General features: G+C 41.9%; 1 protein-coding gene across 2 annotated transcripts in view; it reads right to left on the bottom strand.

The window, feature by feature from the left end:
• PRKAR2A (protein kinase cAMP-dependent type II regulatory subunit alpha) overlaps positions 1-19,876 on the bottom strand; it is a 97,137-nt gene that overhangs the window by 53,082 nt on the left and 24,179 nt on the right. For both annotated transcript variants that reach the window (XM_039477599.2, XM_074403894.1), the window contains exon 2: positions 5,461-5,496. In XM_039477599.2, the coding sequence (XP_039333533.1) occupies positions 5,461-5,496 (36 nt within the window). The remainder of the gene's footprint in view (positions 1-5,460; positions 5,497-19,876) is intronic.

Raw genomic sequence — 19,876 nt, 5'->3', positions numbered from 1 at the left:
GAGCCAGTGATATGTTTCTTTGCTAAAAGAATAATTCAGTAAAAAGATAAAAGATTATGCAAGAAACGAGCTAACACCTAAAAGATGAAGGGATGCGATCTAGCACAGGTGCATACTGTAAACTCACAGGCAGGCGAGGAACAGAAATGGTGATGGAACTCTGGAAATTCTCTCCTGTTTTCCTATTTTCTGGGTTAAACAGAGAAAAAGCCATCTGCTAAGGGTGAGGGAGGAGGTACGGGGGTTTGAGAAGGGGAGGGTATGAAAGACTTATCTGGGAGAACAGAAGAGTGAAGAGAGCACGGAGAAAGTGTCTTACACCTGTAATCCCAACATTGGGAGGCCAAGGCAGGAGGATAGTTTGAAACCAGGAGTTTGAGACCAGCCTAGGCAACAAAGGCAGATCTTGTCTCTACAAAAAATAAATTAGCTGGGCATGGTGGTGCACGCTTGTCATCCCAGCTACTTGGGAGGTTGAGGCAGGAGGATCCCCTAAGCCCAAGACTTCAAGGCTACAGTGAGCTGGGCAACAGAAGGAGACCTCATCTCTAAGATATATATATATATATATATATATATATATATATATATATATATAAATAAATAAATAGATTATACATATATAGATATATATATTATATATATCATATATAGCTATATATATATCATATATATTATATATATATTTAGATATTATATATTTATCTCGATTATTTATTTATGTGACAAAGTCTTGCTCTTGTCACCCAGGATGGAGTGCAATGGTGCAATCTCAGCTCGCTGCAACCTCCGCTTCCCGAGTTCAAGCAATTCTCCTGCCTCAGCCTCCTGAGTAGCTATAATTACAGGTACCCACCACTACGCCCATCAATTTTTTGTATTTCTAGTAGAGACAGGGTTTCACCATGTTGGCCAGGTTGGTCTCCTGACCTCAGGTGATCCACCCACCTCAGCCTCCCAAAGTGCTGGGATTACAGGCATGAGCCACCACGCCCAGCTTGCTTGTTTATTTAGAAATGGAGTTTCACTCTGTTCCCCAGGCTTAGGAGTGCAACAGCGCAATCTGGGCTCATTGCAACCTCTGCCTCCTAGATTCAAGCAATTCTCCTGTCTCAGCCTCCTGAGTAGCTGGGACTACAGGTGGGAAATTGAGGCTGCAATGAGCTGTGATCATACCACTGCACTCCATCCTAGATAAACAGTGAGACCTTGTTTCAAAAATTAAAAAAAAATAATAATAATTTTTTAAAAGGGAAAAGCAAATTGAGGATATGTGCCAGGAAGTGATTATAATCACTGACTCAGGAATTTAAGGTTAGTAAGGAGGAAGTGAGGAATAGTGAAAAGATGGCAGAATCAACAAGTTATCCAGGTTTGAGTAGGACAGCAAAGGAGCTGAGAAGACAGCAGGCAGTGGTTGCAGAATGGGACCACTCACTGAAATTATGAAGAGTTGTAATGCTTGTCATACCAGAGTACGACCATTGGGAGTTAGTGGCTGAAGTAGGGTGGACAACTGGAGAGCAAGATCCCTGGAGAAGCTGAAGTCAAAGAACGGAAGGCCAGATATTGGAAGAATCATCTATATGTGGAAATAACAAGGAACAACCTGGCAATTGTTCGATAACTAAAACAAGGAGGAGCAGTGGCTGGTAAAACCTAAGTTTTTTATTTTTTATTTTTTAAAGACAGAATCTTACTCTGTCACCCAGGCTGGAATACGGTGGAACGATCACAACTCACTGCAGCCTTGACCTCCCAGGCTCAAGCAATCCTCCTAACTCAGCCTCCCAAGCAGCTAGGGCTACATGTGTGCACCATCACCTCTGGCTAATTTTTTTAATTTTTTGAGAGATGGGTCTCACTGTAGTACCCCAGCTGGTATCAAACTCCTAGGCTCAAGCAATCCTCCTGTCTCAGCCTCCCAAAGTGCTGGGATTGCAGGTGTGAGACACCATGTCCAGCCATAATGTGAAGTTTTAAACTGAAGGTTTCATGGAAACAAACTTCAATGTGAAAGCAAAAAATAAAATAAAATAAAATAAACTGAGGGTTTCAGGGAGGGAGAGAGAATGGTCTGGAAGCAGCTATGAGAATCAACAGAGACATTCACTCATTTCCTGTCAGTGTTACAAGGAAGGTGGAAGAGGGAAGAGCCATTGTTTGAGAAACCTACAAGGAAAGCCAAGCTTCAGCAACAGCTGGAAAGTGAAAGCTGGCCTGAGAAAACAGAGTGAGTATTTGGGGGATGTAGCTGAAAACTAACCAAGAGTTCCAAAGGGTATGAAAAAGATCGTTAGAGATAGCCAGGGTGGTACTTAGGATCCATGCTACCTTTGGGCATATGCTCACTTCAACTATTGCCAAGTTACTTAACCTCTACTTTGTTCCTAATTTCCTCATCTGTAAATTGGGAATAATCATGGTGTGGACTTCACTCAAAGTGTTATTTTGAAGATTATATTCAACAATACAAGGAAGGCATTTAGAAAGTCCTTAAAACTGTGCACCTAGCACATAGTCTGCACGTAAAAAAATGTTATGTATGATTACAGGATGCTTTTCATATGATTACAGAATACTTTCTCTCCTGTAACATCCTATTGAATTCTTTGAAAATCTTGTATTTTCATTTAACATTTCAATGATATGAAAAGGTTTTAAATCCTAAGATTATAAAATCTAAGAAGGAGGGGTAATATCATGTACTTGTCTGAGTCTTCTACAAGGTTCAAGATCTGAACAACACTGGCAGAGGGCCAAGCAGCAATTCACAAACTAATACCAACTGTGACCTCAGGAGGAGGTGTCACTATATTCTGCATCTCCCAAACCTATCTTACAGATGTCAAGGGATTTAACTAATCTTTCAGAGGAAAATAAGGTACAGGGCAGAGATGAACAGAAATGGAAGATAATATCTCATGAGTATCAAACTAACCTTAATCCCTACTCTCAGGACATTGACTCTCTGAACATAATATACTCTTCAACTCCTTTCAACAGATTGTGGTGTAGAATGACAACAAAGGCTTTCTGAAAACATAAATGAGCCTATTTTCCCAAAGACAAGGATTGAGGGATAGAAAAATGATTCCTAGCCCTATGAGGAATAAATAGGTCAGATGACAATTTCAAATCAAGAAACCTTCCTAAAACAAGGGAATATAAAAGAACAATGCGATACATACCACTTGCCTAGCAATTCTGAAACACATTAACATTTCACTCTACTACCAATTCTAGATTTATCAAAAAGTCAAATACTTTAAGAAAAACTTTCATAAAATGTATTTACCAGCTCTATGAAAAAAAGGGGAGCCTTCTCAGAAACAATCTTTTTTTTGCTTCATTATCAATGTAAACATTAAAAAAAAAAAAAAAGAAGATAAGCACATTCAATAAATATTTACTGAGTGGCTGCTATGTACCCAGCAGTGTTTGAGGTATCAATCATATATTAACATCTCTAACTCACATAACCACTTAGGGAAATTTTGCATTAAAAATTTCAAAAGGTCAAAAAAAATAAACCCAGATAAAACATTTACCCAAACTTATTATTGTTTTGTTTTGTTTTGTTTGAGATGGAGTCTTGCTCTGTCGCCAGGCTGGAGTGCAGTGGTTTAATCTCGGCTCACTGAAACCTCCGCCTCCCAGGTTCAAGCAATTCTTCCGCCTCAGCCTCCTGAGTAGCTGGGACTACAGGCACATGCCACCACACCCGGCTAATTTTTGTATTCTTAGTAGAGATGGGGTTTCACCATGTTGGCCATGATGGTCTCAATCTCTTGACCTCATCCACTCGCCTCGGCCTCCCAAAGTCCTGGGATTACAGGTATGAGCCACTGCACTTGGCCACGAAATCAGGACTAGGCCAGGCGTGGTGGCTCAAGCCTGTAATCCCAGCACTTTGGGAGGCCGAGATGGGTAGATCACGAGGTCAAGAGATCGAGACCATCCTGGTCAACATGGTGAAACCCTGTCTCTACTAAATATACAAAAAATTAGCTGGGCATGGTGGCGTGTGCCTGTAATCCCAGCTACTCAGGAGGCTGAGGTAGGAGAATTGCCTGAACCCAGGAAGCGGAGGTTGCGGTGAGCCGAGATGGTGCCATTGAACTCCAGCCTGGGTAACAAGAGCAAAACTCCGTCTCAAAAAAAAAAAAAAAAAAAAAAAAAATCTGGACTATACCAGATAAAAGGGCAAAATATTACCAAACTACTTCCACATAAAAAAATACAAATTTGGAAAGCATTCTATTTTTTTTTTTTCTTTTTGAGATGGAGTCTCACTCTGTCACCCAGGCTGGAGTGCAATGGCGTAATTTTGGCTCACTGCAACCTCTGCCTCCTGGGTTCAAGGGATTCTCCTGCCTCAGCCTCCCGAGTAGCTGGGATTACATGTGCACACAACTGCACGCAGCTAATTTTTATGTTTTTGGTAGAGATGGGGTTTCACCCTGTTGGCTGGATTGGTCTCGAACTCCTGACATCGTGATCCACCTGCCTTGGCCTCCCAAAGCACTGGGATTACAGGTATGAGCCACTGCACCCAGCCAGCATTCATTTTTTTAAGAACCAAAAGAAATGGTATATAAAATGATGTGAAGTACTATTTTATATCAAAATTCCGTATTATTGAGATAGTGGTGGAAAAGAGGCATGTACAGGGTGCCTTTCTCCAAGCAGCCTAATCTGTAGACTTTCTCTAGAAAACATGACAGAAAAAGCTAAGGCAATGGTTAGTCTCTGACCAGAGAAAGCCACTTCTAGCACCAAAACTGAGGAAACAATTCAAGTGGCTCAAAAAGGTATATAGTATGAGTTAATGGCAGCATAAACCAGAATACCAGAAACAACAATAAGAAAAATCATTTCTTCTTGGGCCTGGTGGCTCAAGCCTGTAATCCCAGCACTTTGGGAGGCTGAGGCATGTGGATCACGAGGTCAGGAGTTTGAGACCAGCCTGGCCAAGATGGTGAAACCCTGTCTCTACTAAAAATACAAAAATGAGCTGGGCACGGTGGTATGTGCCTATAATCCCAGCTACTTGAGAGGCTGAGGCAGGAGAACTACCTGAAATGGGACCCAGGAGGCGGAGCTTGCATTGAACCAAGACGGCGCTACTGCACTCCAGCCTGGGCTAGAGTGAGACTCCTCATCTCAAAAAAAAACAATAATAAATAAAAATCATTTTTTAAAGCTGTAATGATAAACATGGAAAAAATAGTGGTAACAAATGTAAAGAGACAAACTATGCCAATTATAGCAATATAAAATATGTACATACATACTCAGAACTTAAAATGAAAACAGAATAAAGAAACCATAGGTAATTTTACTGTTAGTATAATGTTTTGTAACAGGAGCTTATCTTTTTATTCAAAATATGTTTTTTAAATATATTCCTAACTTAAAATAGCATTTCAGTAGTATATTATGAAACAGAACACATACCTGATACTCGTCTATTAAATCTGCTAGGAACTGGAACTGCAAAACAAAGAAGCAAAATTTAGTCATTATGTCACCAGGCCCCATTTTTATCATCCCGTTTTGCAAAAGTCTTTTACAATAGACCTAAGCCACTTAAAACCAAGCGGTGAGTCAGTCTTCCATACTCAATCACAAATAGTTGTTCAATGTGATATTAAGACAATATAGAAAACACAATATTTCTTTGAAAACAAACTCTTTATAACTTCAATGTACCCAACCTGGCAATTTTATTTCTGCTCACATCTATATTCAATTTATATCATTCCAATTGAATAAGAAGTCTACCAAATTTATTGATATGATATAAAGTAGTGAAATTTTCTTCCTTAATATTCTTTCGGTCAGGTGAGGTGGCTCACACCTGTAATCCCAGCACTTTGGGAGGGCAAAAAGGGCAGATCGCTTGAGGTCAGGAGTTCAAGACCAGCCTGGCCAACATGGTGAAACCCCATTATCTATTAGATATGCAAAAAAAACCAGCCAGGCATGGTGGCACATGCCTGTAATCCCTCCCTACTCAGGAGGTTGAGGCACAAGAATCACTTGAACCCCAGGAGGCAGAGATTGCAGTAAGCTGAGATCGTGCCACACTGCACTTGAGCCTGGATGACGGAGGGAGACTTTGTCTCAACAAATACATAAATTTCTTTAAAGATAATCCTGGAGGCAGGGAGACAATCCCCAGATCTGCTAGATAATAGCATATATATTGCATTTCAAAATAACTTAGGTCAGGCGTGGTGGTTCATGCCTGTAATCCCAGCACTTTGGGAGGCCGAGGCAGGCAGATCACCTGAGATCAGGAGTTCGAGACTAGCCTGGCCAACATGGTGAAACCCAGTCTCTACTAAAAGTAAAAAAATTAGCCATGTATGGTAGTGCATGCCTGTAATACTAGCTACTTGGGAGGCTCATTCAGGAGAATCCCTTGTACCCAGGAGGCGGAGGTTGCAGTGAGCCAAGATTGAGCCACTGCATTCCAGCCTGGGTGACAGAGCGAGACTCCATCTCAAAATAAATAAATAAAACTTAAAGAGTATTAAACTGAAATTAAAAGTCAATTAACTATTAAGTTATACTCCCCCCTCCCCCAGCAATATGGGTAAGTTTTCACCTGCCCATGACAGTACATTTGTCGGAAAAATGTACCACATCTTTATGTGAAAAAAACAAAACAGACAAACAAACAAACAAAACACAGACTTTTCTGTTTTTGTTTTTAACTTCTCACCTATCATTTTATTTCTCATTGTTCCCTAAATTCTCACTACTAAACCATATTATCTGCATAAGGTTTTTTCCTAACTTTCAAAGCTTAATCTCATTATTTTTATTTTCTTTCTTTCTTTCTTTTTCTTTTCTTTTTTTTTTTTGAGACAGTCTCACTCTGTCACCCAGGCTGAAGTGCAATGGAGCAATCCTGGCTCACCGCAACTTCTGCCTCTGGGTTCAAGCCATTCTTCTGTTCCAGCCTCCTGAGTAGCTGGAATTACAGGTGCCCACCACCACACTGGCTAATTTTTATATTTTTAGCAGAGACAGGGTTTCACTATGTTGACCAGTCTGGTCTCAAACTCCTGACCTCAAGTGATCCACTCGCCTCAGGCTCCCAAAGTGCTGGGATCACAGGCATGAGCCACTGCACCATGCCAAGATTATTTTTATTTTTTAAAAAACACATAAAATGGCCAGACTTGGTGGTTCACACCTGTAATTCCAGCACTTTGGAAGGCTGAGGCAGGCGAATCACTACGTCAGGAGATTGAGACCATCCCGGCCAACACAGTGAAACGTTGTCTCTACTAAAAATACAAAAACTTGCTGGGCATAGTGGTGCATGCTTGTAATCCCAGCTGCTTGGGAGGCGGAGGCACCAGAATCCCTTGAACTGGGAGTCGGAGATTGCAGTGAGCCAAGATAGCACTGTACACAGAGCGAGACTCCCTCCATACACACACACACACACACACACACACACACACACACACACACACACACTTCCCACCTTCTAAAAAAGAAAAACATGCGCATTAGGTAAAAACAAACTGAAGATGGCTCAGGGAGACAAACAAAATTAATTTTAAGACCTCTGCAACAAAAATCGGCCCAGGAAGGAGGCAAATGCTAATTTATCATACAACTAGAATTATCTAGAACCAAGAGCCAATAATTTCCTTTGATCATTTGAAACACATGTGCCTGGATGTGCCTGGTGGCTCATGTGTGTAATTCCAGCACTTTGGGAAGCTGAGACAGGAGGATTGCTTGAGCCCAGGAATTTGAAACCAGCCTGGAGGCCAGGCGCGGTGGCTCAAGCCTGTAATCCCAGCCCTTTGGGAGGCCGAGGCGGGTGGATCACAAGGTCAAGAGATCAAGACCATCCTGGTCAACATGGTGAAACCCCGTCTCTACTAAATATACAAAAATTATCTGGGCATGGTGGCACATGCCTGTAATCCCAGCTACTCAGGAGGCTGAGGCAGGAGAATTGCCTGAACCCAGGAGGCGGAGGTTGCAGTGAGCCGAGATGGCGCCATTGCACTCCAGCCTGGGCAACAAGAGCGAAACTCCATCTCAAAAAAAAAAAACAAAAAAAAAAATTAGCCAGGAATTGTGGCATGGGCCTGTAGTTCCAGTTCCTCAGGGGGCTAAGGTGAGAGGATCACCTGAGCCAGGGAGATAGAGGCTGCAGTGAGCCATGATCTCACCTGTAACAGGCACTCCAGCCTGTCACTCAGGTAGACAGATGATATACCAGTTTAGGTCCTCAACCAAGATCTCTGGGGATTTCTATAATTAAAGCTCCAGTGAACATGACTACACTACCTAAAATTATAAAACATACAATGAAACAATTTAGCATGGGTGCCATAGGGAATATCTCAAAGGGTTAGATATCAAGATTAAAGAAGTATTATAAAATAAGAACAGTATATTTAAAACAAAGCCGTAAAAAAGGAAGCAAAAAAATAAAAAAAAATTAAAAAGTAAAAGCAGGTCGGGTGCGGTGGCTCAAGCCTGTAATCCCAGCACTTTGGGAGGCCGAGGCAGCTGGATCACGAGGTCAAGAGATCGAGACCATCCTGGTCAACAAGGTGAAACCCCGTCTCTACTAAAAATACAAAAAAAAAAAAAATTAGCTGGGCATGGTGGCGGGTGTCTGTAATCCCAGCTACTCAGGAGGCTGAGGCAGGAGAATTGCCTGAACCCAGGAGGCGGAGGTTGCGGTGAGCCGAGATCGCGCCATTGCACTCCAGCCTGGGTAACAAGAGTGAAACTCCGTCTCAAAAAAAAAAAAAAAGTAAAAGCATAAAGAAAAATTAAGATATGATTAAAAATGACCAGGGATGCCGGGCGCAGTGGCTCAAGCCTGTAATCCCAGCACTTTGGGAGGCCGAGGCGGGTGGATCACGAGGTCAAGAGATCGAGACCATCCTGGTCAACATGGTGAAACCCCGTCTCTACTAAAAATACAAAAAATTAGCTGGGCATGGTGGCGCACGCCTGTAATCCCAGCTACTCAGGAGGCTGAGGCAGGAGAAGTGCCTGAACCCAGGAGGCGGAGGTTGCGGTGAGCCGAGATCGCGCCATTGCAGTCCAGCCTGGGTAACAAGAGCGAAACTCCGTCTCAAAAAAAAAAAATGACCAGGGATGGGAGGATTGCTTGAGGCCAGAAGTTCAAGACAGGCCGGGGCATCATGGAGAAACCTCGTCTCTACAAAAATTAGCCAGACGTCGTAGCACGTGCCTACTGTCCCAGCTACTTGGGAGGGAGAATCACATGAGCCCAGAGAGGTCAAGGCTGCAATGAGCTGTCATCATGCCACTGCGCTCCACTCCAGCCTGGGTGACACATGAGACTTTGTCTCAAAAAACAAACAAAAAATTAAAATAAAATTTAAAAAAACAGGGAAACAAAAAAAAAATTGAACTTCTAAGAAAAAAGGTATTCACTGAAATTAAAAACTGTAATGCAAGGCACTTTCTCTGAGAACATAGTATCTTAAAGTGCTGGAAAAATAATTTTAAAACATCACGACCAACAACCTATCACAACAATATTAATTTACATATAGATGTAAATTAAAAGGGAAATTAGAAGGCTGGCCACAATGACTCACGCCTGTAATCCCAGCACTTTGGGAGGCCAGGGTGGGCAGATCACGAGGGCAAGAGATCGAGACCATCCTGGCCAACATGGTGAAATCCTGTCTCTACTAAAAATACAGAAATTAGCTGGGTGTGGTGGCACTAGCCAGTAGTCCCAGCTACTCAGGAGGCTGAGGCAGGAGAATTGCTTAAACCCGGGAGGCGGAGGCTGCAGTGAGCTGAGATTGCGCCACTGCACTCCAGCCTGGTGCCTGGTGACAGAGAGAGACTCTGTCTCAAAAAAAAAAAAAGGTTGGGGGGGGAATTAGAAAATAACTGGGAACAAGTAAAAACCAAAACAATGTAACAAAATTTAGGGGATGCACCAAAAGCAGTGCTAAGAGTAAAATTTATGGTCATAAATTCCTACAATTAAAAAAAAGAAGTATTTTGGCTGGGCACGGTGGCTCAAGCCTGTAATCTCAGCACTGTGGGAGGCCGAGGCGGGTGGATCACGAGGTCAAGAGATCAAGACCAACCATCCTGGTCAACATGGTGAAACCCCGTCTCTACCAAAAATACAAAAAATTAGCTGGGCATAGTGGCACGTGCCTGTAATCCCAGCTACTCAGGAGGCTGAGGCAGGAGAATTGCCTGAACCCAGGAGGCGGAGGTTGCGGTGAGCCGAGATTGCGCCATTGCACTCCAGCCTGGGTAACAAGAGCGAAACTCCGTCTCAAAAAAAAAAAAAAAGAAGTATTTCTTTTTTGAGACTGAGTCTTGCTCTGTTGCCCAGTCAGGAGTACAGTGGTGTGATCTTGGCTTACTGCAAACTCTGCCTCCTGGGTTCAAGTGATTCTCCTGCCTCAGCTTCCTGAGTAGCTGGGATTACAGGCATATGCCACCATGCTCGGCTAATTTTTATATTTTTTGGTAGATATGGGATTTCACCAAGTTGGCCAGGCTGGTCCTGAACTCCTGACCTCAAGTGATCCACCAACCCAAAGTGCTGGGATTACAGAGTGAGCCACCATGCCCAGCCTGCAACTGTTATTACTTTCTGAGACAGAATTGCACTTGTTTCCCAGGCTGGAGTGCAATGGCACAATCTCGGCTCACTGCAGCCTCCGCCTCCTGGGTTCAAGCGATTCTCCTGCCTTAGCCTCCCAAGCAGCTGGGATTACAGGCGCCCGCCACTATGCCTGGCTAATTTTTTTTGTATTTTTAGTAGAGATGGGAGTTTCTCCATGTTGGCCAGTCTGGTCTCGAACTCCTGGCCTTGTGTGATCCACCCACCTTTGCCTCCCAAAGTGCTAAGATTACAGGTGTGAGCCACCATGCCTGACCTGATTTTTGTATTTTTAGTAGAGATGGGGTTTTACCATGTTGACCAGGATGGTCTCCAACTACTGACCGTCAAGTGATCCACCCACCTAGGCATCCCAAAGTGCTAGGATTACAGGCATGAGCCACCGTGCCCGGCCTCACAGTGTTCTTCTATATTAATTCCTTCAACTCTAAATTTAAAAAAATAAAAAAGAGCTCAATATTGTTTGGTGCCTAATATATATTCATTCATTCAACAAACAGTTACTGAGCCTTCCTATAACAAGCACTGTGATATCCAGCAAGGAAATAAAGGTGATTTTATACTGTCCCTTGTCTACAAAGACCTTTTAAGATCTAGTAGAAAAATCAACAACAACAAAATCATAACAGTATGGAATATACTATAACAGAGTGCTCTGAGAGAGAGAGAGGAGGTAGGTCCTGGGTCTAGACAGCATAAGATCTAAATACGGTTGGGCTAGAAAGTAAGCGAGCATGTGATTTCAAGAAATGAAAGAAGTGTGTTATGGCATGAGTATGAGCAATGTGGGAAAAGAGTACAGACATCAAGGTGAAACAATCTGGAATACCGCTTGAATTCGGGAGGTGGAGGTTGCAGTGAGCCAAGTTCAAGCCATTGCACTCCAGCCTGGGCAACAAGAGCAAAAACTCCGTCTCAAAAAAAAAAGAAAAAGAAAAAGAAAAAGAAATGCTGGAAAGAGGGTGAGACTTGGGCACCCCAAACAAAGTGGAATTGAGGACAATCATTTTGGTTTTGGTTTTGTGTGTGGTTGTTTTATTTTTGAGTCACAGTCTTGCTGTATTGTCCAGGCTGGAGTATAGTAGCACAATCTTGGCTCACTGCAACCTCCACCTCTTGGGTTCAAGCAATTCTTGTGCTTCAGCCACCTGAGTAGCTAGGACTACAGGTGCACACCAATATGCTCAGCTAACATGCCTGTAATCCCAAAATCCCAGCACTCTAGGATGCCAAGGCGGGTGAGTCACTTGAGGGCAGGAGTTCAACACCAGCCTGGCAAACATGGGTGAAACCTTGTCTCTATTAAAAATACAAAAAAAAATAAAATAAAAGCTGGGCATGGTGGTGCATGCCTGTAATCCTAGCTACTCATGAGGCTGAGGTAGGAGAACAGCTTGAACTTAGGATGTGGCGTTTGTGTTGAGCCAAGATTGTGCCATCGTACTCCAGCCTGGGTGAAAGAGCAAGACTACATCTCAAAAAAAAAAAAAAAAACTATACAATTTAGTGACAGACACAATGTATCAGTGCTTGCTCTACAAATGCCAATCAAATGAAATTATATACCTACAATTATGAAAGAAAGTGTTCAGTATGGATCTCAATCTATAAATAAAGGTGCTGTCATAAATTCTAAAATCATAAAATGTCAAACTTACAAAGTATATATGAAGTCATCTGGTCTAGCCATGACAAGCAGGCTTTGTCTCACATGGCAACTCTAATTGAAGTTGCAGATCCACCTGAGTCATTCTAGACTCCTTCCTGTCACTACTCACATCTACTTCATTAACAATTCCATCTGTTCTCCTTCCCACTTCATCTCTTAAATCAGTCTACCTTTCTTGATCTCCACTGTCATCCTAGTCTGAGGCACATCATTTCTTACAGTATTCTCCAAACCTTCTCTCCCATTGCCAATCAATTCTCCTCACAGTTATCAGAGTGATCTTAAAATTGAGAAGGACAATTTCACAGTCTCTGTTAAAAATTTAAATGTAAACTCCCTTTAACCCAGCAACAATTCCAGTTCTAGGAATATGTTCTAAATAAAACTCACATATGGAGAGAACTACATATGCGTGTGTGCAGTTTATACATATATATACATTATATATACAAATATATACATGTATTTGTATATATAGTCATCCCTTAGTATCCATAGGGAATTAGACCCCCATGGATACCAAACTCTGAAGATACTCAAGTTACTCATATAAAATAGCACAGTAAGGCCAGGCATGGTGGCTCACACCTGCAATCCCAGCACTTTGGGAGGCCGAGGCAGGTGGATCACAAGGTTGGGATCTAAAAAAAAAACATAAAGCAAAAAAACCAAAAACAAAAACAGTATTTGCATATAACCTACACATATCTTCCTATGTACTTTAAATCATCTCTAGATTACTTATAATACCTACTAACATGCCTATACACCACTTCATTTCTGTGGATTTAATGTAGTACTTGACAGCAAATTCAAGTTTTTGCTTTTTAGAATTTTTTTCCCCAAAATATTTGCATGATGGCATCACCGCACTTCAGCATGGGTGACAAAGTAGGACTGTCTCTTTAAAATATATTTTTTTAATTTTAATAATTTTTAAAAATGGGGCAGGTGCAGTGGCTCAAGTCTGTAATCCCAGCACTTTCGGAGGCCAAGATGGAAGAATCACCAGCCTGAGCAATATAATAAGACCTCATCTCTACAAAAACAAACAAAAAAAAATTAATTAGCTAGGCACAGTGGCTAATGCCTGTAGTCACAGCTATCTCAGAGGCTGAGATGGGAAGATGGTTCGAGCCTGGGAGGTCAAGGCTGCAGTGAACTATGATCATGCCACTGCACTCTGCCTAGGTGACAGAGCAAAAGACCCTGTCTTCAGCCATAAGAAGGACTCGTTACTGACATATCCACCTTGGGTGAATCCCAAAAACACTTAAATAAAAGCAGCCAGACACACAAAAAAATCATATATTGCATGATTCCTTTTATATGAAATATCCAGAATAATTAATCCACAGAGGCATGCCAACTGATGGTTGCCAAGAGATAAAAGAAGGAAAGAATGAAAAGTAATTATTTATTGGGTACAGGTTGTTCTTCTGAGACGAAGAAAAGGTTTTGCAACTAGAGAGCTACAGTGGGTGCATAACATTGTGAATGCACAAAATGCTGCAAAATCATACACTTTAAAAAGATTAATTATATGTTATCTGAATGTCACCTCAATTTTTTAAAAAGGCATTATGCTAAGTAAAAAATGAGCCAGGCTCAAAAAAGACCACATATTGAATGATTCCATTTACATAAAATGCCCAGAAAAGTTAAAACTAGAAAAATGCCGGGCGCGGTGGCTCAAGCCTGTAATCCCAGCACTTTGGGAGGCCGAGGCGGGTGGATCACGAGGTCGAGAGATCGAGACCATCCTCGTCAACATGGTGAAACCCCGTCTCTACTAAAAGTGCAAAAAATTAGCTGGACATGGTGGCGCGTGCCTATAATCCCAGCTACTCAGGAGGCTGAGGCAGGAGAATTGCCTGAGCCCAGGAGGCGGAGGTTGCGGTGAGCCGAGATCGCGCCATTGCACTCCAGCCTGGGTAACAAGAGCGAAACTCGGTCTCAAAAAAAAAAAAAAACTAGAAAAACACAAAGTAGATTAGTGGTAGGCGGGGTTGGAGAGGGAATGGGGAGTGAGTGCAAATAGACACAAATGAGGGACTTTTTGGGGATGATAAAATGTTCTCTTGCTTATAGCCAGTACTGGATAGTGAATTTAAAAAAAAAAGAAAAGGAAAAAAAAGAAGATAAAATTTTTTCAAAGTGTGGTCATAGTTGCATGTCTGCAAGTTTACTAAAAATAAATTGTATGCTTAGAATGGGTAAATTTTATAATATATTAATTACATCTTTTTTTTTTTTTTTGAGGTGGAGTTTCGCTCTTGTTACCCAGGCTGGAGTGCAATGGTGCAATCTCAGCTCACCGCAACCTCCGCCTCCTGGGTTCAGGCAATTCTCCTGCCTCAGCCTCCTGAGTAGCTGGGATTACAGGCAGGCACCACCATGCCCAGCTAATTTTTTATATTTTTAGTAGAGACGGGGTTTCACCATGTTGACCAGGTTGGTCTCGATCTGTTGACCTCGTGATCCACCTGCCTCGGCCTCCCAAAGTGCTGGGATTACAGGCTTGAGCCACTGCGCCCGGCCTAATTACATCTTAATAAAACTCTTTAAAAGAAAAAACTATTGAAGGTCCTTCACCATGAGTCATGTCAATTTTAAGTACAAAGAAAACAGGAAGGAAAAGAAAAAGAGTAAAGAGATGCAGGCATAAGCAGAAAAAATCCAGGACATTTTTCATCCATTTAGTAAATATTTACTATATGCTAGACACTGAGATTAGGGAGGGAGCAAAACAAGCAAAACAAACCATCTGTCCTCAAGGAGCTTATAATCTAATTGTGACAAACAATAAACAAGCACATCCTGTAACACAAGGCAGCAATGACTCATTAAGTTCAGAGGTGTAGTAACAGGAAGAAAATAATTTACCACATCATTTATTCATTTAGTGTTACAGGCAATTTTGAGCAGAAAAAGCTTTTACTACTTCATTTGAAGCCTTATGTTCTATTTAAACTTGAAAAAATTTAGTTCTGAAATACACGTGGATTTTTTTTTTTTTTTTTTTAAGACGGAGTTTCGCTCTTGTTACCCAGGCTGAGTGCAATGGCGCGATCTCGGCTCACCGCAACCTCTGCCTCCTGGGTTCAGGCAATTCTCCTGCCTCAGCCTCCCGAGTAGCTGGGATTACAGGCATGCGCCACGATGCCCAGCTAATTTTTTGTATTTTTAGTAGAGACGGGGTTTCACCATGTTGACCAGGATGGTCTCGATCTCTTGACCTCGTGATCCACCCGCCTCGGCCTCCCAAAGTGCTGGGATTACAGGCGTGAGCCACCGCGCCCGGCTACACGTGGATTTTTTAAACTCTAGGAAATCTCTAAACATAACTGTCTTCTACAGACAGCAAAAGCTTGTCTAATCTTGTGTTAGTCACATGATCAAATTAGACATAATGCTCCATACATATTGAAGCACAAAGAACTATCTTTAGTTCTTTGTTCAGCCTGGCCAACATAACGAACCCCTGTCTCTACTAAAAATACAAAAAATTAACTGGGCATGGTGTCGCGCCTGTAGTCCCAGCTACTCAGGAGGCTGAGGCAGGAGAATCACTTGAACCCAGGAGGCAGAGGTTGTGGTGAGCCGAGATCGTGTCACTGTACTCCAGCCTGGGCAACAGAGCGGGACTCTGTCTCCAAAAAAAAAAAAAAAAAAAAAAAAAGAACGAAAGAGGCAAATAATTCGGATTGGAAAAGAATAGGAGGTACCTCTTCCAGTTTCTGGATACACAAGACCAAAGTCCATTTGAATAAAAATTTGGGCAACGGAGCTTCAATTCTTCCTTGGGTATAATGAAGTTGTGAGCCAGGCATGGGGGCTCATATCCATAATCCCAGCAAGAGGACTGCTGAGCCCAGGAGTTAGAGACCAAGCTGGGCAATGTGGCAAGGTCTGTCTCAAAAAAAAAAAAAAGAACGAAAGAGGCAAATAATTCGGATTGGAACCGAATAGGAGGTACCTCTTCCAGTTTCTGCATACACAAGACCAAAGTCCATTTGAATAAAAATTTGGGCAACAGAGCTTCAATTCTTCCTTGGGTATAATGAAGTTGTGAGCCAGGCATGGGGGCTCATACCCATAATCCCAGCAAGAGGACTGCTGAGCCCAGGAGTTAGAGAACTGGGCAATGTGGCAAGGCCCTATCTCTACCAAAAAAAAAATTAGCTGGGCAGGGTGGTAAGTACCTGTAGTCCCAGCCTAGCTACTTGGGAGGCTGAGGCAGGAGAATTGCTGAAATTCAGGAGTTTGAGGTTGCAGTGAGCTATGATCATGCCACTGCATTCCAGCCTGGGCTACAGAGCAAGAATCTGTCTCAAAAAAAAAAAAAAAAAAAAAAAAAAGGAGATCCAAGATGGCCAAACTCCCTTTCACAAATGCTACAAAGAGAATAAAATACCTAGGAATACAACTAAGAAAGGATGTAAAGGACCTCTTCAAAGAGAACTACAAACCACTACTCAAGGAAATAAGAGAGGACACAAACAGATGGAAAAACATTCCATGCTCATGGTTAGGAAGAATCAGTATCGTGAAAATGGCCATACTGCCCAAAGTAATTTACAGATTCCATACTATCCCCACCAAGCTACCAATGACCTTCTTCACAGAACTGGAAAAAAACACCTTAAACTTCATACGGAACCAAAAGAGAGCCTGCACAGCCAAGACAATCCTAATAATACAAGGCTACAGTAATCAAAACAGCATGGTACTGGCACCAAAACAGAGATATAGACCAATGGAACAGAATAGAGGCCTGGGAGGCAATGCCACACATCTACAACCATCTGATCTTTGACAAACCTGACAAAAACAAGCAATGGGGAAAGGATTCCCTGTTCAATAAATGGTGTTGGGAAAACTGACTAGCCATGTGCAGAAAGTAGAAACTGGACCCCTTCCTGACAGCTTACACTAAAATTAACTCCAGATGGATTAAAGACTTAAACATAAGACCTAACACCATAAAAACCCTAGAAGAAAACCTAGGCAAAACCATTCAGGACACAGGCATAGGCAAAGACTTCACGACTAAAACACCAAAAACGTTGGCAACAAAAGCCAAAACAGACAAATGAGATCTAATTAAACTCCAGAGCTTCTGTACAGCAAAAGAAACAGTCATTAGAGTGAACCAACAACCAACAGAATGGGAAAAAATTTTTGCAATCTACCCACCTGACAAAAGGCTAATTAGTATCCAGAATCTACAAAGAACAAAACAGATTTACAAGAAAAAAACAAACCCATTCAAAAGTGGGTGAAGGATATGAACAGACACTTTTCAAAAGAAGACATATATGAGGCCAACAAACATATGAAAAAATGCTCATTACCACTGGTCATTAGACAAATGCAAATCAAAACCACATTGAGATACCATCTCATGCCAGTTAGAATGGTGATTATTAAAAAGTCTGGAGACAACAGATTCTGGAGAGGATGCAGAGAAATAGGAAAACTTTTACACTGTTGTTAGTTCAACCATTGTGGAAGACGGTGTGGCAATTCCTTAAGGACCTAGAAATTCCATTTGACCCAGCAATCCAATCTTTGGGTGTATACTCAAAGGATTATAAATCATTATATTATAAAGACATATGCATACATATATTCAATGCAGCACTGTTTACAATAGTAAAGACCTTGAACCAACCAAAATGCCCACAGATGATAGACTGGACAAGGAAAATATGGCATATATACACCATGGAATACTATGCAGCCATAAAAAACAATGAGTTTTTATCCTTTATAGGGATATGGATGAATCTGGAAACCATCATTCTCAGCAAACTGACACAAGAACAGAAAATCGAATACCACATGTTCTCACTCATACGCAGGTGTTAAACAATGAGAACACATGGACACAGGGAGGGGAGCATCACACACTGGGGTCTGTTGGGCAGGGCTAAGGGAGGGACAGCGGTGGGGAGGGATAACATGGAGAGAAATGCCTGATATAAGTGATGGGGGGATGGAGGCAGCAAACCACCTTGCCATGTATATACCTATGCAACAATCCTGCATGCTCTACACATGTACCCCAGTACCTAAAGTAAAATTAAAAAAAAAAATTTTTTTAAAGCTAAAATCTGTCTCCAGAAAGTTTTATACAATTTACGTAGCTGCTGTAAGCCATGAAAAGATCCTAAGTAAAGCCAGATAAGATAAAAGAGGAATGTGGGGTGGGGTGGGATGGCTCACACCTGTAATCCCAGCACTTTGGGAGGCCAAGCCAGGTGGGTTGATCACCTGAGGTTAGGAGTTGGAGACCAACCTGGCCAATATGGTGAAACCCCGTCTCTACTAAAAATACGAAAATTAGCCAGGCATGGTGGGGGACACATATAATCCCAGCTACTTAAGAGGCTGAGGCAGGAGAATCACTTGAACCCCAGAGGTGGAGGTTTCAGTGAGCCAAGATCACGCCATTGTACTCCAGCCTGGACAACAAGAGTGAGAGTCCACCTCAAAACAAAAATAAATAAATAAGGATATTTATTTATTGATATTCAACTGACTTTACAATTCTTTCTATCCACCCAGAAAGTGAACAGGTTTTCAGCATTTTCCATTTAATAAAAAAATTTTTTGAATCTTGATCTAAGTTTGGCCATTTTGCTGATTTTAAACATTCTGTAATGCCTTGTTCCATCTGTATTTCCAGAAAGTTCCATGAGTCTGATATGCACCAGAATAGAAAACGATTGCTACAAATTGATAACATATAAAATCAGAGAAGTTCAGAGTTTATTCAGTCTTGAAACTGGGGAAGCCCCCCAGCAACTTAGAGCACAGCTCTGTCTGCAGTAAGAAACATGTAGGTCATTTTATTTTCTAATTTCAAGCTTTGTGGGTTTTTTGGGTTTTTTTTTTTTCTTTTTCTTTTTCTTTTTTTTGAGATGGAGTCTCGCTCTACCACCCAGCTGGAGTGCAGTGGTGCTATCTCAGCTTACTGCAACCTCTACCTCCCGGGTTCAAGCGATTATCCTGTCTCAGCCTCCCAAATAGCTGGGACTACAGGTGCGAGCCACCATACCCAGCTAATTTTTGTATTTTTTAGTAGAGATGGGGTTTCATCATGTTGGCCAGAATGGTGTTGATCTCTTGACCTCGTGATCCGCCCACCTCAGCCTCCCAAAGGGCTAGGATTACAAGCATTGTGTTTTATAAATATTTAGTTATGAATTTCAACATATTTTTCAGGATATAAAGAAAATGGCTGAAGTTCTAATTTACCAGTTCTTTTTGTTTGTTTTGTTTTTGAGAGAGAGTCTCGCTCTGTTGCCCAGGCTGGAGTGCAGTGGTGTCCATCTTGGCTCACCGCAGCCTCTACCTCCCAGGATCAAGCAATTCTCCTGCCTCAGCCTCCCAAGTAGCTGGGACTACAGAAGCACACCACCATGCCTGGCTAATTTTTGTATTTTTAGTAGAGACAGGGTTTCACCATGTCAGCCAGGTTAGTCTTGAACTCCTGACCTCAGGTGATCTGCCTGCCT

The sequence above is a fragment of the Saimiri boliviensis genome, chromosome 8 (genome assembly GCF_048565385.1).
Source record: "Saimiri boliviensis isolate mSaiBol1 chromosome 8, mSaiBol1.pri, whole genome shotgun sequence".
Classification (NCBI taxonomy): Eukaryota; Metazoa; Chordata; class Mammalia; order Primates; family Cebidae; genus Saimiri; species Saimiri boliviensis.
This window is presented reverse-complemented; position numbering and strand designations above follow the sequence as displayed.